Source organism: Pteropus alecto, unplaced genomic scaffold (genome assembly GCF_000325575.1).
Source record: "Pteropus alecto unplaced genomic scaffold, ASM32557v1 scaffold22, whole genome shotgun sequence".
Taxonomy (NCBI): domain Eukaryota; kingdom Metazoa; phylum Chordata; class Mammalia; order Chiroptera; family Pteropodidae; genus Pteropus; species Pteropus alecto.
Window position 1 is genome coordinate 14,780,974 of NW_006434839.1, and position 24,374 is coordinate 14,805,347.

The 24,374-nt window shown below is 35.4% G+C and overlaps 1 protein-coding gene across 1 annotated transcript in view; it reads left to right on the forward strand.

Moving 5' to 3' along the window:
* Window positions 1-24,374, forward strand: part of CADPS2 (calcium dependent secretion activator 2) — a 472,387-nt gene that overhangs the window by 440,151 nt on the left and 7,862 nt on the right. The window contains exon 27 of the mRNA XM_015588309.1: window positions 10,836-10,943. Within this exon, the coding sequence (XP_015443795.1) occupies window positions 10,836-10,943 (108 nt within the window). The remainder of the gene's footprint in view (window positions 1-10,835; window positions 10,944-24,374) is intronic.

Consider the following 24,374-nt stretch of genomic DNA (forward strand, 5'->3'; position numbering starts at 1 on the left):
CTTTTTTTAAAAAAAAATAGTTATAGTTCACCACAGGTTTATTTCAAATTTTTAAACCAGTGCCATTCCCTCAGGGAGCAGTTTATTTTTCATAAGGGCTAACCCTCATAACAAAGCTTGGCAAGATTATTTCAGGGCACTTTTTTCGTTGTAACCTTACGGTGGTCAGTTCAGCAAGAGAACATGTCAGCTCTGTTGCAGAGTGTAGTTATAGCATGCTAGGATGAGGCAGGAAATGCCTCACATTATTTATAGAAAAATGTTCACTCTCCCATGCCTTTCTATGAAAGCTATAACAGCTGTCTTATAAGAGTTAAGGTAACAATAAAGATGAACAAGTTAAATCAAAGAACTAATTTTCTAAATACAAAGGTGTTATAAATCAATGTTCACTTATTTTAACATTTGGTTTTTCACAGAATTCTTGGGAAATAATTTGTAACCTGTAAATTTGCTCAAAAATTAAGATACCATGGGAGGAAATTATGAAACATACTTAGCTACAATGAAAAAATCCACATGATAAATAAATTCAACAAGTTAGCGGAGTGTTTTTAAGATGATAATCATAATGACATTAGTTTTTGCCTTAAATCCTGTTATCACAAGTGTGATCAAGGCCTCAGATGTTCTGTTTAATCATGTATCTTGGTGTATGTATCAGTGTTCAAAGAAGTAGAACGCAATGCGAAAAAACCTTAAAGGTATTACTGGATGGAATGAAAGTCATCTCATCTTTGTTAAGACTGATTGAGCAGCATCACATCTCTGGACTATTGTTATGGATGTTAGGGTTTGAGTGCTGGCAAACTTTGTATATCAGTTGTCAATGTCCAAAAGTTTTTTTTAAATGTATAGCTACATTTTATACTATGAACTAGATAACCCCCAAATTTATTGCTGGTTTAGTTATTATAAATGGATAGTTTAAATGAAAAGGCCATTGACTTTCCAGCCTTTGCATAAGACTTCTTTGTTCTGGGCTTTTTTTATTTTATAGATTATTCTGAAGTCTTAGCATACTCCTTGTCATGTACTGAGAATCGGAAAATCAGTACTGGGCAAATAAGCAGAAATAATCACATATATAGGGTCCTGCAAAGCAGCAGCCTACAAGAGAGAGAAAGGGAGAATTAAGGGGAGGAGTTTATATTTACTGTCTTAAAAAAAAGTAATCATAGGAACACATGAACTTCATTGGAATTCCTAACACATATTTTATAACATAGTTTTGGTTTTATTTTAAATTACAAATGGAATGCGACACCATAATTATTCCAGTTCTCAAAGCTTATGAAATTCTTTATTTGACTCTATACTAGATCTATTAGACCCCATAGGACTTCAAAGTTGAAAGATACAGAAAGTGATTTGTTCACGCTTCTTCCCAACACAGAAACTCCCTCTCCTGATATTTGTCACAAAGATTCATTCCGGTTTTTAAAATTTTTTTGATGATTGCAGGATCACCGTAAGGCAGCCTCTTCTTGTGTATAATGAGTTGAAATTCTGTAGCTCTATGAATTCTGCCTTGGTTATAATCTCTCTTCTGCATGATAGTCCTTCAAATATTTGGTGATAAGTATCATGCCTCTCCTTCCCAAGAAATATGGTGGCTATTTAGAGGGATATAATGTCTAAGGAATTCTTATTTTCTATATTAAACATCCTCAACTTCTTCCCAAACTCACTAATTAGATATTTATTTAACATGTATGAAATGCTAGGCCCTGGGTATACATGATGAAAATATACATTTCTTGCCTACAAGCCGATCAGTGCCTTGGGATGAAAAAGACAGAGAAATAGATGTATCGTGAAAGCAGCTATAGCTATTGTACCCAGACTCTTTCACGGACAGCAGTCACTCTCTAGATGATTTCCAGCTTACCAAGGTCACTGTTAAATCAAATTGTCCACCTCCCCGACCCCAGCATAGCATACTAAACTATAGATGTGGTCTGGCCATGGCAGATTCCTAAGGAAGAAGTTTCTCCCTAGCATCCAGACATTACATCTCTATTATTGATGTCCCTAAATATTAACTTGAAAGCTATAAGGTGCTGTTGACTGTTACTCTTTTTTATGCTAAAAGTCCAGCAAATATGCCTCTCCGAAGCAGTCTTTTCAAGAAAACCTTATGAGAAAAAAGAACACCAGTTTACCTTTTACAAAAATTAACTCAAAACAGATCAAAAAACTACCTGTAAAATGCAAACTATAAAACTTCTAGATGAAAACATCAGAGAATTATACGGCCTTGGATTCAGTTATGACTTTTTAGATACAACACCAAAAACATCCATGAAAGAAAAAATCATAAGTTGGACTTAATAGTTGACTGCTCTGCATGGTTAAGAGGATGAGAAGACCGGCCACAGACACATATTTGATACAGGACTTGAACTTAGAATATACAAAAAACTCATAATAGTCAACAATAAGAAAGCAAGCAACTCAATTAAAAAAGGGACAGAAGATCGGAACAGACATTACAACAGACGTATGGGTGTCAAATAAACATGAAAATATGCTCAGCATCATTTGTCATTAAGGAAATACAAATTAAAACAATGAGATACCACTCCACACCTATTGGTATGGCTAAAAATTTTTTAAAAACTGACAATAGCAGAATGTTAACAAGGATGCAGAACAACAGACTCTCATTCATTGCTGGTAAAAAGGCACTTTGGAAAGCTGGCAGTTTCTTACTATGCAACTTACCAATTGCACTCCTACATATTTATCCAACTAACTTGAAAACATACATCCACACCAAAACCTGCACACAATGTTCATAGCAACTTTATTAATAGTCACCCCAAATCGGAAGCAACAAAAATGTCCTTCAGTAGGTGAATGGATGAATAAGCGGTGATACATCCTTTCAATTGGACTACTATTCAGCAAAACAAAAAGAAAAGAAAAATTAGCTATCAGGCTGTGAGAAGACATGGATGAATCTTAAAGGCATATTGCTAAGTGAAAGAAGCCAGAGAAGGCTACATACTGTATGATTCCATTTACATCACATTCTAGTAGAGGTAAAACTGTAAAGATTATAAACAGACTTATGATTGCCATAAATTCAAGGTTAGGGAGGGTCGAATAGGTAAAATCCAAGGAACTTTTCGGAGCTGTGGAACTATTTCATGTGATATTGTAATGGAAGATACGTGACACTATACATTTGTCAAAACAGCTTTACAGCACAAAGATTAAATGTGAGTAATGCAGATTCTAAAAAATCAATCAGGATAGCGTGGGATCCCAGGATGGAAAGGAGACTGTGATAAAATAAACTCTATTGTAAATATGTGGAATAACCTTCCTGGGCAAGATGGAGCAAAGAATGCTGAGTAACTTTGGCAACGAGTGGAGTCTGTAAAAACAAAGGGAAAAGGAACTGTACATAAGCACTATACTCTAGTTGATAAAGTGTTTCCCCACAGGTTAACAATTCAGAAACCACTATATGTGTATACTGGAACTGAACAATTAAGTAAAGGGATGGCGGTTGGTGGGAGCCAAGTCTCTTACTATTGGAGTAAGAGGTTGAAGATGAGCAAGAGGAGGAGGCTAGAACGATCCGTGTGGTATTGGATGAGAGCTGAACACATCAGTGTGAACTTGTCTTTAGCTTAGTATAGAGCTGGTTACATCTAGAAATATTTTTAGGTCTATGAATATGCATGGGTTAGAATTACACATATATTTCCTTGCTTTGTTAGCTGAGAGAGCCTAAAAGCAATGATACCCCAGTAGCAGCAAGCATACCTAGTGCCCAGATCTTGATCTCTAATCTCCAGTAAAACGAACAGGCCTCCTTGGAGAAAAGGCTGATACTAGGACTGGGGCAGGAAATACACATGATGAGCCTGGAGCATCTTATAGTGATGGAAATTAAGAAAGTGTTTTTAAAAAGACAGCGATAGGGGATGTGTTAAAGGGACATGGGAGACAACTGAAAGAACTCCCAAGGACCTGAGCTAGAATAATTTGAGCAACCAAACAAATTAAGTAGTATTGAATTATAACCCAAAGTATAAAATAAATATTCATTGGTCCACACCGATGTAAGTAAATGATTGACTGAATAAATAAATGGAGAGAAAGGCAAATCTCCCATGTAGAAGAATTCCAAATACTTCATGTAGATACTTCACTCCCACGCAGGCAGTGTAATTCCCCACCCCTGAAGGCTGTACATAAAGACTTCCTTCTAGAGAGTACACTATGAAAAGGAGGGCGGGAGGAATAGATTTATCATGGGAAAACTCGACAAATCCTTCCTCGACTAGTTGACTGAGGTCAGTGTCGACAGTGATAAATTATGCTGAGTATTTACTTTTAATAAATAATCTGTGGTCTTCCTGCAAAATATCCTATACTCCTGTCGAATAATGAGAAAAATATCAGATACTTCCCAGTAGTGGTGCCTCCTGCTCCCTGCTTCAGAACATGAGCATTTTCCAAAAGAAAAATCACTTTCCTTCCAAAGAGTGAATATCAGATTTTTTCACATTTATTTTCCTTTTATTTTAGAATATTAAGCAGCTTGCATATATTAGTGGTGACTTTTAAAAGTACAGTTGATCAGTTCATTGACAATGGTGCTTTCCTTCCTTTGCTTTCTTGCTTCTGATATTGTTTATTACTTAGAAAAGGCCACTTGAATACTCAGTGTTTTAATTTTACGTCAGAATGAGAGCCAGGCAGAACACAGGGAATGGAGCACCTGCCCCTGGGGACAGGTTCACGTGGAGAGGGAGTGATGCACCCAGGACCAGATTAAGAGTCTCGCCACTGCAGGAGCAGGGCAGCTGTGTATTATACTTCCTAGATGATCTCTCCCACAGAAGGTAAAGTCATAGACGACCTCTGGACCCTGACATTCTAGCATCCTCAGGTCTCCCTGCAGCCAAAATCTGAAAGGTTCCAAATGGGAAGTGAGTGAATCAATCCCAGTTCATCTAGATTTTAAAAGCTAAATGGCATAATACCCACAGCATTTTAATTTCATTTCAGGTCTTCAGAGCAGTTGACACTGTAACAACAGTAGATAAATTGGGAGGTTTAATATCTTCATCATTATTATAATCATTACTCATGAAAATAATGGTATAAAGCTAGTATGTAATACACACATTAGCACATTTCTTGTCTGGTACTCCTATATCAGCGGCCATTTCTTTAAACTCTGAGGTGTTTAGTGATCTTTGTTAAAGATCAGAAATAACAAGAGAGATACTAGATAGTCATAGTATCCAAAGAACTAGGAATAATAAGATTAAAATTGAACCTCCAAATTTCAGTTTGAAGGTTCTTTTCCTTAAGTGTTACAGGCTAATATCTTAAACCATCATTCAGTACTCCTTTTAATATTTAAAATTTTAATATTTAATATTTAAAACCTCCTCTTTAGAAGGATTTCCCCCAGTGATACAACAAAAATGTTTGAACACACTAATGCTTAGATATCAATAAATGCATAAACTGTGTCACTACTTAGAAGAAATTGTGTGGAGCGTTCATATGAATGTTAAGAATGAATTCAATATGACTACCCAATTTATAGGAGCATTAATTATAGCAGAGTGTTACTTCATATACTCTCATAGATAATATTATGCTAAGAATTTTGCTTTTTACTGGTTATACTCACAGAGAGCAGACACAAGAAAGAACTCTGGAATAATGGAACCCTCCCTTAAAAATGTGAGACTGAATGAAATGGACAGATACATTTAAAACATTATATGCTGCAAGTCTAAAAGGTGTTTTCAAAAGGATCTACATGCCAGTGTCTTTAATGTTCTTTTCAATTTAGAGACAAAATACATAATAGTGTTAATTAATAGAATTTTCAGTACTGCTAAATTTAACAAAGAGAAAGGTAACTCTGGTTGTTTCGCTGTTTGAAATAGCAGTTTGGAATTTTTCTAGAGAACAATGAGAATTTTTTCATTTGTTGTTTAAGAAATAGATAAACTACTATTAGATAATCTTGAAAATTTTATATCCTTGTGAATTTTTTATCGTTTGCATTTTTTTCTCCCCCTTTTTGTGAATTATTTGTTTTCCTGGGCTTATATAATATTTAAGTTGGCATAAATCTAGTTGAAGGCTTTGGTTCTTTGTATTTCCTTTTGCTTTTCTGTGAATACAATAGAATTTTTCACCTTTGTAGAAAACTTATAAAAAATATACATTTTTTACAACATAACCATCATAGCTATACTCAAAACCTGTATTTTAAAGTATTTGAGAACATATATTATTTAAACTGCTCCAAATGCTATTGAAAAGCTGAGCTTTTAAGAACATTTTTACTCACATATGAAAATACAGAAAGCACTACATAAATGCCAAAGTAATAAAGATATATTAAACAGCGAAGGAAAAAAATCATTTTTAGCAATACCTGGGATAAGTTATGTGTTTGTAGAATTAATATCCTCTATTCCTTGATGATCAATTATAAACTGTTTCCGAATCTGAAATGCCAAGCTGAGATATAAATTATTTCTATTACAATTTAAAATTGAGAAGACCTGCTATTGTTTTAAATCTTACAAGATATATTTTTTTCCCAAATGCTAATAGTGATCAGATGCAGGTATTTTGTTTATGAAGCATGCAGACTATCATAGATTCAGGATATCACAGTTCCACTCTTGATTGTTTCCTTCAAGGCAAGCTTTTTTAAGTTATAAGAAGTGCACTTTTAAATTAAATCAATCATACTGTAGCTTCCAGTTAATCTTTAAGACTGGAATAGTATATTTAAAATTTTGTCTCCTTGTTAAATAGATATGACAGTGTTTGCATAGTGTATTGTTAACCTCCAGTGGAAGGTTAAGCGGCTTCTTCTGTATCTTAATCTGTTGCTGTGAAAAATGACTGCAGCATCGCACCCACCTACACATGAATGGGGAAAGTGAAGACTTGCACCTGTGGGATTAGGGTAGCAGCAGGAAGTACGAGCATTTGCAGCATGTAATTAACAAAGATTTTTTTTTCTCTTTTTTTTTTAAACAGCATGTTCATCTCACTAGGTTAACTAGTGATTAACACTTGAAAAATTTTGCTGGAGTCTGCACCCTTATTTAAACTCATTCACTCACTGGTGTATTCTATTACTTATGCAACCAGTGTCAGAGGAACTCACCTTACCATACTTTATTTCCTTTGATATTTATTGATTTTTTTGTGCTCAAGGAGGAATTTTTTAGATTTTTGTGACCTTTTATTACAGCTTCGTTAGTCAAATTCTGTTCTTTTCTGAACTGAATCAGAAGTAACTCAGGAACTTCTATTTTGATTGAGAAATTACTACTCTAATAAATAAGATGGAGAATTTAGTGCTTCGTGAACTGAGGCTCTCAGTGGTTTAAATGGGAGTATTAGAAAAAGCATTTATTCTAAGTGGTATTTAATACATAGCATGCTTGCTATGTGGTTTTTAATTGTTATTTTCTCATATTCATTAGGAAAGCTATAATTTAATTACCAATACAGAAAAGATCTCTAAATATGGCTCTCTAGAATACAAAATTCTTCGTACAAACTCATTCAGACCCACCGTTGTTGAAGTTTAATAGGTCACTTCTTTGATAAGCGTGGTGGGTAAGGCTGGTGGGCACTCGCTTGCACCAAAATTTGTAGCAATATTGTCTCTATGTTGCAGTCAAATGCATTCTTTTCATTTACACTCCAGAAAACAAAAACTTAACAGATTTTGCTCAGTTTTTTATTTTTTAACTCCATTTCTTAACAAGATAACATATAATAATGAAATTAGATGTAGTGACTTCCAAAGTATGTAAATTTTACTGCCATAAAAATGTCTTTGCACAAAGGATCACTGAACCAGCGATAATGTCTTCTATCCAAACACATTTGTACTGTAAGTAGAAACTGTTTAAAAGGAAAATTACATCTTTTTCAGCAATTTATCAGAGATAATTACCCTTCATACACCAAAGGAAGGATAAAGTGTTTTAAAGAACTATAATTCTAATTGGTAAATGTCACCAGCTGTTGCAGTTACTCTTACTTGTGTATATTCTTTTAATGATTATAGCCTCATGCCACAAGCTACATGAAAATATATTCACTAGGTGTGAAATTCCCATATGTCAAAGTTTCAAGAATAGGTAAACAGCTCAAAGATAAAGGAAGACTAATGCTAATGAGCAATGTAAGAATTCTAGGTTTTGTTTTCCAGGCAAGTGGATCTTAATTTGCCAAAAGGAGATAAAATGTAATTTCTAAACGGAAGAAGAAAAAGATAGAAACAGTTAATTTGTTGACACAAACTTTTAAATGAGCTTTGCCTCACACCCTCAACCAGAGATTTTTATTTCTTTGGAAAGTCGTGGAACTATCTCAGCTTACGGATTTCAGTATTATATTCCTTGGCACTGCCAAAGGCAACGGCATTTGGTTTTTTTAAGGCTTAATCTGTAAAGTGTTTGTTAGTTTTAGATGGTAGAAGATAAACTCTTCCTGGACAGTGTTTCATGATTTCTAATGTTATCTTGAAAATGATCAAGGAGACAATCAAAAATTACCTCAGAGTCTATGGCAAGCGTTTAAAGTCATTATTCTCCAGTCTTCCTGGCCATAACTTAGTTTCCAGTGGATCTGATGGGTTAATCTGATGGGTTAATCTAATCTGATCGACTAGATTAAATTTCTAAGCATGCTCTTCCTTTGAAAGACAAATAAAAATGGGTTTGGGATGGAGGAAGTGGTGAAGGCAAGCCTCTCATTTGCCTATTCTTGAACTCCCAGGTTAGCTGGGCTGCACCCAACTGCCTTGGTATTATATGTATCATAGCGTTTTGTTTCCATGCACCTGACTGAAAGTCAGATGCTGGACTAACTCATTATTATGTATAGAAAATCTTTCTTATGTCATTTTCATTCTTCAGCAGTATGCTTTCCGAATTTTCTCATTTTCAGTGTTTTGACAAAGTTTGAGGACCTGGAGAGAAACACTAACGGATTAGTTGTCCTCACATATTAAGGGTAGTTAGTAATCTTTGTACAAATCAAAACCTTCGTACAAAACCCTCTTCACTGGAAAAACTGAAGTATAACGCCCCCAAAAGAAAGCAACCCAGGTTTCTCTTGATTACTCTCATAGTTATTTAAACTTTCAAACCTTCGCTATGAGAATCATGCAGAAAACAGTGAAGGAATGAATTTAATAAGTTGTCTCTGTTTATGTTTAGAATATATTACCTACATTATCAATAGAAGCTCTTGAAAGTAAGACCAGTGAAGTTATTTATATTAATAGTGGTTTCAAATTATAACTGATAACTAATTTTGTTATGGGTTATGTTTGAAAGGATCCTTGAATTTATGTGGTATATATTTACCTTTAGGCTAAATACAAGAACAGTAAAAACTTGCTGTGATTCTAATTACCGAGAAATAACTTTATTACCAAAAAAATCAAATTAGTTTTCAGTAATGAGCTATGCTCATTGCCTGTGCACTGGTTAAGAGATGGGAAATTTTATTATTATATATAAAATAGAATCCCCCCGCCCCCACCAAAAAAAAAAGTGTAAGAACTTTCTTTCATTTAAGGAGAAGACAGACACTACCAGCATCCTAGCATCACTCAGATGTAAATCTTGAGTTGTTTTTCCAAGGATATGGATCATTTAATAATTTAACTGTTAAATGATCCATATCCTCTTTCACCTATTTTCCTTGCAATATTTACTTTTGCAAAGTGAGTCTTTCGATAGAGGTTATAAGGGCATCTGTGGGTATGAACTGATGCAAGACGAACTGATTTATCTGGGTATCAGTTCTATAATGTTGTTATTTTTCATGCCATATTCTAATCAAATAAATATAGATTATAACTCAACCACAGGTGTAGATAATACAAATATGCGTTTTCATTAAGTAGTCCAGCTATATGAAACTCAAGAAAGAACTAAAGATAAGTTTAGAAGGAAAACTTTTCAAGAGCCATTCAGGTTTTTGTCCTTTCTAGTATTGATTTTAGACTCTATAGCAAGGAGGAATTGTATTAACTGCCTTATCTCCTCTAATATTGGAAGGCACCAAATGTTGGATAAGTTTGGAAAGTTATGAATCCACACTTTGGCTCTTCAGCAGAGACTAGTTCATTAATACTTATATTGCATTTCTAAAATAAAATAAATCCTTGAGATGCTGCCAATAAATGTGAAAGAATAGAAGCAATGGATAACTCACAAACTTTTGGTTTAAGTTTCACTTTGTAATACATTAAATGTCTTCTGCCCAGTACTTTCCTAATAATGCTTTATTCAGGTTAATAAGAAATTTTAATTTGTATTTCTTGAGCACCCACAGTCATTGAGGAAGGAAACCCAAGGAAAGCTAACATTTTTGTTTTTAATATATATGGATAAACCAGCCAGAGGTTGATGGAAAGAAAATTATATTTGCAATTAGGAAATGATTATTGCAGGTGGAACTTTTATGAAAAATTCATTCATTTATACTGCTTGGCATATTGACCCTTCAAGATAGCCATTTAAAAAGAAAGATATCTTCTAGTTTGCAACCACGTATTTCTAATCATTTTAATAATGATGGATCACTGAGACCTTGAGTTATAGACATCAGTGATAAACTTTTATTTACTTTAATTATGGAATTTACTGAAGGTGCTCATCATTGATTTGATCTCGAGCATATTTTTCTAGTGCAATTTTTGAAATGATATAGTGAATGATTTTCCAGGGTGGTGATTAAATCATATCTTCTCAATCGATACCTGATATCTTATTCCCTATGCTTTTCCCTCACAACAGAAACCAGGAATGGATCTGGCAGACACCTATATTATGTTTGTTCGGCAAAACCAGGATATTCTTCGGGAAAAGGTCAACGAAGAAATGTATATAGAAAAGCTGTTTGATGTAAGTAACTACCTTTGCAAGGTATGCTGGCATTATAGACGCTCTGAAGGGGAAAGTTGCATTTTGATGGCATGTTTGCAAAGCCGTCTCTCCTTTTTTGATCCTTTTTCTTCTCTGTAGCTATTATAGTTGATAATTTTATTGCTTTGACTACTGACAGAAGCCTTAATTGGCTTCTTTTTGCACATGAGAACTGTCACTGTTAGAATGAGAGTTTCAAAAACCTTGTAAGGTTAATTTTAACAAGCAAGATGCTAATCAGTTTACCGTTGTGTATGTAGCATCATTTCACTTGCCTTTGCCGTGTTCCATAAACAGAATCAGATTGTAATGGATTCGTCCCCAAACCATAAAAGTTTTTTTAAGTCCGTAAAATATTCTTTAGTTAAACAAAGGAATAGGCTGCAGAAAGCTAAATATCTATCTGCCACTCTACTGTTGTTGAACATTTTTGCCTTGATTTACAGTGCTGATGTACGTTCTCAGTTATAACACCGCAGCTTTATCAGTATGAAGGTCTTCATTTAGGCATAGCAGCTCCTAGAAATGGGGGATTGTGATTCTAGACACCATGATCATTTTGTGTCCTTTCTTGAGTATCTGTAAAGGAGACTAAGAGAGCAGTCCATTTCAATAACAATGTTGTCATTCATTTGTAATTACTAACAGCCAGTTTAAAGGAAATGGTACTTGGCTTGTCGCATAACTTTGCTTAATTCACCACAATGCTGATTCTGAAATGTGATATTTGCTTTGAACTGTATTTATGTACATCTCTGCATTTTAGAAATGCTTTTCTGGCACTTCTATTTAATTATGCAAGTTACCACAAATGTTTTCATAACAGCAATTCACGGGCTCCATGGTGACACTTCAGCTGTGGCAGTTACAGAAGGTCTTGCTACGTCATCATCTCCGCCATGGTCTGTCATGTCAGTGTTCACTGTTTGTCAGATTGGGTGGTCAAAATGAGTCTTATCTTTCATACTTTATGTTTCTGGCCTCTACCAAAACTGTTTTACAATAAAAGTATCATCTGTTTTAATAAGCTAAGTGTTAATATGTGTGAAAAGAATGATTTCCTAAAAGCTTTGATGCCCTGCAGGGGTAGAAAAATTATCATCCATCCAGCTGGCTCTTTTACAAAATACTGAAACCATTTTAGCAACTTCTGCTTCCATTTGCTATTGCTTTGAATTTACAAACATATGTTTCACTTCCAAGTTCTCTTACTTTTTTTGCTTATGTGGTAGTTTTCAAAAATGTTGAACAGAAAAGGAAAGTTGAATTGATGTCATTCCTATTGTGTTTCTTCTTAGTATAGCTAAAGCACATATTCTGTGGTGAAAAAAAAGGTAGTCATTTTGGAAATAGGCCATCGTAGATAGTGTATGTGGGTGTGTGTGTGTTGGGGGAGGGGGTGCGGTATGTGTGTTTTAACATCTTCGATTTTTTTGTCATGGTGATCTATTTACTACAAAGCTTGCCATCAGTTCATAACAGAGGTAGAACTTTTTTCTCCATAAAGATATTTCCCACTCCAACTCCTCTTCATTCACCAAACTTCTGAAGACTTTTTGTGTGGCAACAATAACAACAGAGCTAAGTAAAGTGGACACAAGGAGGCCAACATTAAAATGTGCTAGTTTAATTGTCCTGGTTATATATACTTTCCTTTAGATGCCTAAACATTTGACATAGCTATAAGATTGGTTCTAAAAAGAGCCCTTGACAAGCAACCATTCTGTGTTGGTCATGAAGCTTTTGTCATTTTGCATATCCCAGTACAGCACAGGACTTGTTATTCGTAAAAGAGTTATAATGTCCTTAAACACTCTAATATTTTTAAGTTGCACATTTGTATTAGTGTAATTAAAAATAAAAAGTAGACTCTAATTCTATTGATATGTCATCAAAAATAACATGTTTGAGGGAGATACTAAGAGCCCCTAATTAGCCAAAGCTGAATTTGCCTCAATTACAGTTAGTAAATGAGAGGTTATCAAGTATGTGTTGAAAGGTAAAATAGAATGTGTATCTTCAGCAACAGATCATTACTGAGAGACATTATATAATTATTGGAAATCCACTTGGCTGGAGCTTAAAATATTGTTAGGTGTCAGGAAACAGTTGAAAATAATGACTCTATAAATACTGTTAGCAACCTTCGTCTGTTACAGATAAAAGATGGAAGAGAACAGTTTTATTAGGCATTATGACAAACTTTTGCTATTCTAGTTAAAGTACTTTCTGAGTATCTGAGTATGTAAGGAAATGAAGGCACCTAACTGCTGATGTAAAGGGAAATATGCACGCGTGCACACACACAAACACACACACAAAATCTCAAAATATTAAAACTAAAAGTATTCTTTGAAGATCAAAAAAGTTAATAATAGGACAAATATCAAGACATTCTACTTCACTCCATAAGCGGTTAAATTTATCAAAATTATCAAGAAAGTAATAATAGGCTTAGCTGTCACCACTACCATTTCCGAGCACCTCCATGTACCAGCAAGTGTGATAGGTGCTTTACCTATATCATTTCTAACCTTCTGGGCTCGATGCCAATTTTCCCCATTTTATCCTCATTTTCAGGTTAAGGAATCTCCCACTCAGAGAAGTGACTTAAGTGTTGAATCGGACTTTGAAATTGTGTCATGGACTAGTCTCAAAGTCCATGCTATTTTTGCCATACTTCATACTTACAAAATTTGAAATGATAAAACAGTGTTGTGGAAAGAGGGCTGGACCAGGAATCCAAAAACCTGAGTTCCAGCCACAGCTCTGCCATTAACTGTCTGAGTGGGTTAAGAAGTTATGTCACCTGTTAAAGACTCAGTACAGTTGGTACACGTAAACCGAAAAAGTTGGTCTACAGTTCCAGATGGTTCCTGAAATCCCTTTCAGACTTTAAACCAACTCAAATTAGTTTTAATTTTAGTGATATTGAGAAAAATTACTGCATTGGTTGCACTATGAGTCTTGCACCCCAGAATAGAAATTCTTAAGTTTTTGTGTGTGTATGATGGTCAGGGGAAAGCAGGGTACACTACCCAAGTGCAATGGATAAGAAGATAGAAAAGAGATTCTCTATACAAAAATATCTATGCCATACGATGTTCTATGTCTCTACCACCTGAGTTCCGAACCCTAAATTTAGAAAAATATTTGGAACTCATATATTCTGTATTCATGCTTTCTCTGAGTCTAGAATATTTTCAACACAGACTGTCTCTGCCTCTCTACTGGTCATTGGTATACATGCTAAGTTTAAAATCTACATGTTAAATTTACTATTTCAATTTTTTTTTTAAATGTGACTTATCTGGATAAGAGAAATCTTAAAGGAAGTTCTGTAAATGGAGAGATCATGGGTTCACCAAAAGGTTTTTCTGCCTTGTAGACAATATCTTACCCCAATGTCCTTTTTCTTACATACGAAACATCATTGATAAGATTTTTTTAAGTTTTATCAAATCAAAACCATCTACAACTTGTCTAATCCCAATATAAAACTATGACAATGATTTTCTAATTCTTAAATCTTATTTTTAATGCCCACTCTGATGTTTCTTCCCACACTCTCAGGTTTCAGGACACACAGTGCCAGCCAGAGGTACCCATGTGTCAGGAGAGATGCTGCTAACAGCCCTCGAGAGCTTCGGATCTCTGGGCTGGAAAATGGTCGTGTTTCAGAAGTCAAAATTGACATAGAGTAATTGCCACAAGAGCACCCTCTGCAGTCATTTCCTAATGTCCAAGAATCTTACAGTACTGAGGCAGTTAGGGGTTGACTAAAGTGCGTCAGATTGTCTGGGATAGAGAGCAGACCTACCACTCCAAACCTTTGTACATTTATTGAGCATTGCCCACCTTGCGTCTCTTTGAAACTATTTCATTTTAGCTCTCACATTGCTGAAGACACATCAGGGTGCAGTATTTAATTGGTAAATCATGCAGATTAAACATTCTCTTGTGTTATAAACTGATTAAATATTTAATTGTTGAGGAGTTTCATCTCAATGACATTTTTTAAAAAATATTGTTGCGATGTCTTGTAAAATTAAAACTAATTCTTTAAATGATAGTTAATCAGTTCCATTTGTCCAAATGGTATTTTATAAAGGATTAATTTCTCAGGACTTTCCTTGAAAAGAATTCTTTTCAATAAAGAAACTCTAAACATTTTAAGTAAAATTGACCTAAACTATATAAATGAGTTCAGTAGCCACTTTAAGACATAAGATAAAAAGAAAAACAAAACCTAGAACTACTTCAGGTACATGAGCTCTTCAAAAGAAAACTAATTTTGCACTTCCGTGCTCTTTTTTGTCCCTGGAATCCCAAATAAGAAAGGGTGAAAATGCTCAGAGTTTTTGAGTTTAGAGTTTCACACCAATGCCTCGATTTTTTTTGATTTGAGAATTTATTCATCCTCAGTAAGATCAACACTACTATTCTTAAGTTCTTTAAAGATTCAGTTTATTGTCATGTTGATTTCCAAGAATAGTTGAAATCGACAGAGCATGGCTAATAAGGGCCGCTAGATAAAACTTTCCTTTCATAATACCCTTAGTGGTATGTATCTAGAGCTGACCATCTACATTTTCAGTCATATTCTTTGGGTGAATTTCTTTGTGTATATAGTCAGCCTCTTTATTAGAATGCAGACTGGAACCTATTAAGGCTGAAGACTTCTTTGCCCGCTTGCATTTCATAAAATTCTGTGATATTATAAATCTATTATTTTATATGTGAATGTTGATTTTAAAATAGCAGTTTTCCTCTTTTCAATGATCTTTCACTCTCAAATAACTGGAAAGTCATATAGACTACATAAATTAGTATATATTCCCATTATGGAGTATTTTCTTTTTGGTTTTATCTTTATATAAAACATTAACTGTGGGCCCATTATGTCCAACCATGATTTTTCTATCAACACTAAAAATTTTATTTTAATATCACTCATATCATAATCATTATTTTCTTTTTCCATCAATAGAACAGAATGATGTATGTTTAATGATGTACTCGAGCCTGTTTGAGATCATTTATTTTTAAACATTGTTATGTTGTGCACCCTGGTGCCTCATTGTGTACTAAAGGTAGATAAAAAGTTTCACTATATTTGACATCTGTTACAGGAGCAGCATTTCATTCACTTCACGTGTTTTAACAGTATTTAGCTGCTTTAGCACATTGTTTACCAGGTGGTGTTTTTTTTTTTTTTACCTACAGTATTTAGACTCCCATTGAAGTTGTTTAACTTCTTTTAAGACAGTCATAGTCAAACTTGTTCTGTATATTTTCTTTTGCCTCAGTAAATCCCATACAGAGCTTGCTTTTTAGCTATTTTTTCCCCTCAAAGTTTGTTTCTCTTTTAAACCTCTGCTCTCAAATTACAGCCGTCTGCTGCATTTAAGTTAATAATCCTTATTTTAATGTTAAGTTATTATTTGTAAGTGTAAGAATTTATAAAAGGATCTACTTTAGATGTCTGGTGTGTGCCAAAATAGCTTTGGCAAGTCTAGACGAGGCTCAGGGCGGCCAGAGGCCCTCATTTGAATCTAAGCTGTTGATGAATTAAAACCTGAGAAACTTGAGATAAGCGTGCCTAATTGCCTAAAAGAAACTCAACAAGAAAATGTATTGTAGCTTGTTGATCTTTTTTCTTTGATAATTCAAAAGAATCGTCAAGAAATATGTGGACTTCTTACTTATATTCTTGAAATGTGATCATGGAACACAACTGTCATTTGGCACATTCCCAGAAATACACATCTTTGCATGAGGCACCTGGACATATGTGGCAGGTCTGGTAGAATCAGCTAATTAACAACACAGGCTTAAACAGGCACCTCATCTGGCAGTGCAGTTAGTTGCCTGATGGTGCTCAGCAGGGTTGGGTAGTGCTTTTTATTTTTCTATCCTAATGGTCTGCTGCCCACCTAATTTTGCCTTATTGTCAGTCACTACTTACCGCAGCTTGGGGCCCTCCCAGGAGGCTAAATTATTATCAAAGGATTAGGGAGATGTAGCCTTGCAGCTCTGACATTTCTGATTACTTGTCTATGCCAGAACACTAATTAGCTGTGACTAATTAAGAAAAATGTTCCTGCCATAGAAAACCATTTAAAAGAACTGAGAAGAAGAAAAGCAATTCAAAAGCTGAGCAGTGCTCAGATTTGCTGATGCTCTTTAGATTCCCACCAGAGCCTTAACTCACCTTTAATGGTGCTCAGGATTTAAAAAAAAAAAAAACTCACAAACTGATCTGAGATTTTTGCTTGGTAAAAAAAAAATTTTTTTTGTTGATCACCTAATCTCTCTTAGCAATGGTAAAATTGTCTTTGATGAATGGAGAATGAGGAAACTTTCATTTTCATCAGGAAATTTTCTAAACACCAATTGTGCAAATGTGCATTTGCATTCATTGACTCAAGCCAATAACAATGACTTAATAGTCGTGGAAGAAATTAGAGTATTCTCTCTACTGATTTTATAAAAGATAGTTGAAATGATTAGAAGAAACGTGTTGAGCATTTCAGAAGTTAGTATTGATTTCATGCCGCTTTCACATTTAAGATGGTCTGGAAATGCTGACTTTTCCGTTCAGAGCCTCGTTTTTCTATGGCGACTTTGCATGCTTGCACTCCAACCGGCCACTAGTAACTTATTAATGAAAATGCCGAGGCCTCCCCCGAGACCAGCATCACTATCAGTTGACCGGTATGATGTTTTCATAGAGCTGATAGCTACTACTCTCCTTCTCATCAAACATAACTTCATAAGCAAATGACACATGGCTTTAAGGCCATTTTCTGTTGGGGCTTTTTGAACTACCCTGTCAGCCAGCCCCTCTGCAGCACCGTCACCACCAGTCACAAGTGGGCATAGCAGTGGTAGCCAGAGCACCACTACTGACTAAGTCCAACTGAAAAAAAACAATATGCATAAGGAAGTGGCTATTATGGTAAAACCATAATTCGATGTGTTTATTAAGTGCATTGAAAGGAAACTATCAAAGAACAATTTTCAGAGTTACTTATAAATACCTAAGCTTGAGAGAGAGAGTTCTCAGTTTCCTGATCTCAGTCCAGCCCTATGTAAGAGACTATCTAAATGTTGCTATCTTAATATGGGCAAACTATTTTATTTGAAATCAAGAAAGTTCTAACTCCTACCTTACCCAAATAATTCATGCTGTTTTTTAAACCCATATCCCTTTTGCTTCTCAGTGAAGAACAAAATGCAGGTTGCCAGCATCCTCTAGGGAATAATCTTTCCGATATATGAAGACTGTTATTAAGCCACCTGTCATACTTGTCTATGCCAGTACGAATAGTCCCTGTTTGTTTAACTGCTCTTCATAGGCTCCCTTTCTAGCCCTTCATTCATCTTTGTGGCTGTTCTTTGAAACTTCTCAAAGTATTCTCAGTCATGCTTAGGGTTTAAAGTCAAGAATAAGGTGCAGTATTTGAATGTGGCCAAACAAGATTCTTTCAAGCCATATTCCTATTTATGCATTCTAATATATAACTTTCCCACAGTTCTTGTACTGATCCTCATAGATTTGCTTCCATACATTCTCCACATATCTTACTATATTGACTTTTTCCTCAGTTACTGCCTAGCTTATACCCATCCAATGCATACGTTTATTGGTGTAGAATGTTCATTCAATTGATGTTTTGAATGCATAAGGTCTAGAAAACAAATCCAATTCACCATTCAATTACTATGGGTAAGGGCTGGTGGTAGACGTTGGAATTAAAAGGTTAGGCATTGGTTTTGTCCCACATAGTTGATTATCTCTGTCACAGTGGCTCTGTAGGATTCTAATTAGAATAGGAAATGGGAAACCCTCTTATTAATCATTTATTCATCTAACCAGCATTTATTGAACATTTTCTAAAGGCTGCATACTATGCTAGAGGCTGAAAATACAATGTGAAGCAAGATAGACCCAGTTCCTGCCCTAAGAAAGCTTACATTCTTATGACCAAATGGGTCTTTTGAAAAAGCTGTTAATTTCTACATTAAAATGTTGCATGATTTCATCTAGAAAATAGGTATTAACAGAGTGTTTTGCAAATAGATGTAGTATGGAGAACTAAAAATCAGTGCCTTTTCATAACAGATATAGTGATGACCTATGAAATTTTTTTTAATTTTTATTTTTCAATTAGAGTTGACATTCAGTATTATTTTATATTAGTTTCAGGTATACAGCATAGTGGTTATACATTTATAAAATTTACAAAGTGATCCCCTGATGAAATTTTGTTTGTCTGTTTCTCCCCCATTTCAAGTAGATGATTGGAAACTTGCCAAAAGCCAGCGCAAAATTTGTACCTAGCTCCAGTGTTTGCAACATCAAATGCCAGGACTGTGGGATAAGGGCACACCCTCCCTCTCTACCCTTCACGGCTTCTTTGCTCAAAAGCCAGGCTTACACCGGCTCCCAGGAGAGCGCTAATGTTTCTTCAGACAGAAGTCAACAACGCCACAGCAGTGATATTTTCCTGCCCTTTTTACAGAACAGCTCACAAAGCCAACAAGTATAGAAGGCACCCAAAACATGTCACTTAGTAGTGAAAATGTGCAGGCAGCACTGCCAGCTGTACTCCAGTATGCCCCAGGGCCTCGGATAACCTCCAGGAAGGGGTACCAGTACCCTGAGCATATGCTGGAGAGGCAGTTCCCTGCCTGTGTGACAGGCTCTGGAGGGCCACTCCAAGAACTGAGCATGTCAACAGCTGAGTATGTAGTGTCACCATATCATTGCGTGTAAGAGTATATATGTGGACATTCATGTAAAGACGTAGACATGGGGGGTTATTAGTTTACAGTACTTTCTCTTTTATTTAAGTCATCACCTAAAATAAAGTCAGAATGTCATATTTAAAGCTCTGTTTTAGTCCTGTGTTAAATTTCTTTAGCCAAATGCAATTCTTTACTTTTTTGTGATTTCTACAGCTTTAACATCTATTAAGTTTTCTATTTAATGAAACATGATTTAGGTCAGCAATTAATCTGGCTCTGATATTCCTTAATCCTTTTTCTATTGAAAAGCTGCTCCGTCACTATGATATATATGTAGCACTTTACATTTCCAAATACTAAAAAGCATTCAGTCCTTCAATAAATATACAATGCTGTGTGCCAGACATTCTGCTAAGGGCTGGAGGTATCAATAAAAGTAAGACTTGGTTGCTGCCTTGTGAATATTCACAGCCCATTGAGGCAGAAATATGGCATATTGTACAATGTTTTTATCGACACCTATACAGAGTTCTAGGAGCAGAAAATATGGGAGCATCTAATTCCAGGCAGTAAGAGAAAGCACTGACTTCATAGCAGATAATAATGGTTGAACAGAGTCTTAAAGGCCACGGAAGTAGATCTGGCCACAAAACATACTTGGGGATAAAAATCCAGACAGAGGGACTAGCCCAGAAACCATAGATTTGGAGAAACCCAACATCTGGCAGAGCAGCAGGTCATTCAGTTCGCTGAAAATGGTTCCCATGGGAAGGCATCGTGAGTCAGAGACAGAAAGATTGCTATTTACTCCAGCCCTACAGCACTCTTGAAAAGTAGTTTTGGAAAGATTGTTCCCCATTTTTTCATAAAGAGACTTAAGCAGAAAGACCTGCTAATAGTTAATTCTCAAACCTAGATTTTATCACAAAATAGACTGCGCCACTCAGAAATCTAATTTATTTTTATCCAGATATTCTATATTATCAATTTAAATGCAACATTGACCAAAATTTTATCTATAGTATTCAAAACGAGTCCTCCAACCAGATGAAAAGATTATAGTGCCCAGACGAACCATTCATAGATTGTCTGTGCCCCAAACTGGAACATACACCAGTATAACTGGATCAATCACTGAGTTCATTTCGGTCAAAAGATTTGTCAAGCTAGCGTCCACCCTATCATATGATAGCAACTGATTATCTAAAAATTTCACTTTGTAATCACCAGTCTTTTTATCACCAGGAAAAGAGCCACAAAATAAACTCAGAGAGGCACTTGCCTACTTGATGGTAATGAATAATAAAGAATAGTATTGATTTTAATCCTCTTTGTGTAATATGGAGGTAGACTACTTTAATAATACTACTTTCAGGACATTTGAGAATGAAGGAAATTTGGATTTAAGAAAATAGTAGTGAGTGGAAAAGAGCTTGTGCAATTCCCATTTTATGAAACTTATCCTGTAACTTACTCAGTTTTATAACTAAAAAGGATCTAATTCATCTGAAAATGTCTTATTACACTCATACATTTTTTAAAGGAAAAAGTGTGACAAAGTATTGAACTTCAAGAGCAAGAAAACTTTTTTGGCATTCAGCAAGCATTTATTAGGTACCTACTGTCTGCCAAATCTCCCATGTTAGTACTTTTTATATTTTCTCTTAACAGACATTACAGTGCTCATGGACTCTCCTTTACAGACTTCCCAGTAGAGTTAAAAAATGCAAACCACCCTGAACATGAAGTTATTGAACATGGAAGACAAAAGACATGAATCAAGTACTTCTCTGTTCTGTTTTTAAAAAAAAGAAGAGAGCTGCAAATATAGATCAAGTTCTCTTATGAATGAACTAAAGATTTTTGTCCACATTGCATTGTTTTGTTAGAGCAAAAAAAAAAATTCCTTTTCAGTATTCCTAAGCATTTGGGTGTATGGCACTTTAAAACGTCTTAAGGGGACACGTGGGAGATGCACAGCCCAAGAGCCATTTGGTTGGTTATCCTTACAAGAAGTCTAGTTCTTTAAAGCATTTATTTACATTACATATTACATTATTGGGTTTACAAATATCTTTAATCTTTGGAACAATAAGTATCTCGATGTCACATCACAACCCCCTTACAATGACTCAGGAACTGCCAGGACTGCAGAGTTGTTCTCTTAGTTGTCTGCTTGAAGCGTCAGAATGCCCTTAAAGAATCAGATTTTATTGACGAAATAGACTGTTCCCATCCCATCAAGTTTGTTATAAGAATTAAATGAAATTTTAACTGATGCGCTTGAACCTTCCCATGGAGAATTAAAAAATGTGTCCTATGTCTCTATAATCAGAATTCATAAAAGTAATAATAGTAATAAGAAGAACTGTACCTCACATTTCTTTATCTCATTCATTTCTCCTTACACTTTAATTTTTAGATGTCTGGACTTTGTTAAAAAGCCAAAATGAGTAAGTTAAAAACAAACAAAATAAATAATAGAAAGTTCTAGAGCCCTAGACTTGAGCTTTTTGGAAGAATAAAGCTATATTTAAGCAGTGTATGAAAAGAAAAAGTATGATCTTTCATTTCAGTTCACTTTTACAAGAATCACGAGCTAGGTTATTGCAAATCATGCCCTTTACTCTGATGGTCAAATCTAATCTCATAGTATTTCTGGAGATCATGAGAATCTTATTTTGTAAGCTAGATTTATATAATCCATACTTCACATTACAGGTGAGAAAACTGAGGCATAGAGAAAGCAAGTGATAGGCTCAGTGAAGCAAAGAATAGCATCAAAGGGGCCAGCGTTACTCGCCCTCTCAGCTTCCGTATTGATGTCCTTCTCTGCTGTGTTGACAGCCAGCCCTCAGCTGCCATGTCCAGATGCAAGTCTCTGTCTTCCCCCCATGAACAGCTCTGGGTCTAGCCGAAAATGTCGATAGGTGTAGGTTGGGTTGAGCACTTCCTGTATTTTTTAACCATAATCCACTGGTTTCACTTTCCTTTATATATAGTCCTTTCTCCTATTTTAAGCCAACAAAAATTATCACACTGAAAAACTTCAAAATTCTTGTGTCTGGGGTCTTTTTTGTGGAACTAAATATGATCGTTTCAGTGGGATACCTCGAAGAAAGGGGGGAAATGTATTATTGTATCGAATTTACCATTAATGTAAAATTTGCATTTTGATGTTTAGAAATGGGAAATGAGTGGCCACACATTTAATTATATTAAATAGACGTGCTGTTTACAAAAAGAAAATGTGTAATGAAGCATTTCTATTTGCTTTTTAGTATACCGGCGAAACTGATGGGCATTAACGTTTGTAAATATTTTATTTTTTTTGCTCTCTGAAGCTATGAAATAATCCTAAAGGATGGATTATTTGAAATAATCCAAACTTATCAAAACCTTGAGAATTTCAAAAATATCATTTGTTCTTTTATCCGATTCAACTTAGCATTTAAAAGGTAAATATTTCCTAAGGCGAGATTTTCTAGATGGTATTTCACTTCAACACAGTGACTCAACGCGTGTAAAACAGCCTCTCGAAATAAATGAAGAAATACATATATACCGTGGAAATTTAGCCATTCCGTATCTTAGTGCACTAAAGTTTTTTTTTCTGTTGTTCACCTATCGAGGCGAACATAGCTGGAGAAGAATTGAAATATATCAACTAGTCGTACCAATTCATAATCAATAAAAAGCTAAACACTTAAGCAGAAAATATGTCACAGATTTGTTCCCTAGCAAAGCAGCTATTTTTACCTTGCCATCATCATCAAAAGCCGCATTCTGACAGAAATCATTTGCTTGAAGCAGCCGCGATATATAAACCCTATGTGGTCTTGTGATTCAGATTTAGGAGTATCAGCCACAGAGGGTCTAAAGGCATTGTGCATTAGTATGTATTGAGACCTCATTCCAGGTGGCAAGCAGCTGGACTTTTTAAAAATAAAACTTCCAAGATAAATGTGAAGTGCTTGTTTTCCAGGCAATAAGCGTTATATTTAATTGAATCATCCTCAGAATGTTATAAATTAGACGGAAAAGGGACTTGCGCATATTTAATATATTTGTTTTGTGTTTCCACCGGTCAACAGAATAATGAAATTCCTTAACTACTTCTCTTTAACTTGCATGAAGAAAGCACGGTATGTTGCTAAATCTCCTTTCATCGGCACTGCGAAGAAACAACTTTAATCCTTGTTAGAAAATTGCCGAGTCTGGGGCTGACAAAGAGCTCATGCTTGTTCCATTGTTAGTGCTCCCCGGCCCCAAGAGCAGAGCCCTTTACAGCTGCGTGGATCCCGCCCGGCTCAGCTGCACTATTTAGGAGAGGAGGTTTGTCAATTTCTATTGACAATGGAGAGAGTTTTTCAGGGCCTGTAGCAGTGCTGACACAGTTGGGGATCAATGCCAGCCATTCAGACTGCACCCTCTTTCATTGCTTTGGTTTGTTAATTCAAGACTAAAGGTCCACTGAGGGGGTTCAGGGTGTTTAAGAAAGCTGATGAACTGCTTAAGAAAGCTGATGAACTGCAAGCGTTTATAGCCCTGGTGTGGCAATTTCCATAGTCAGTGGCAACTCCTGGCACTGAGGGAGCTGTGTCCTTGTTGACCCTCTTGTTATTAAAAATGCACAAGTGCTGCGCTTCTCTTCTC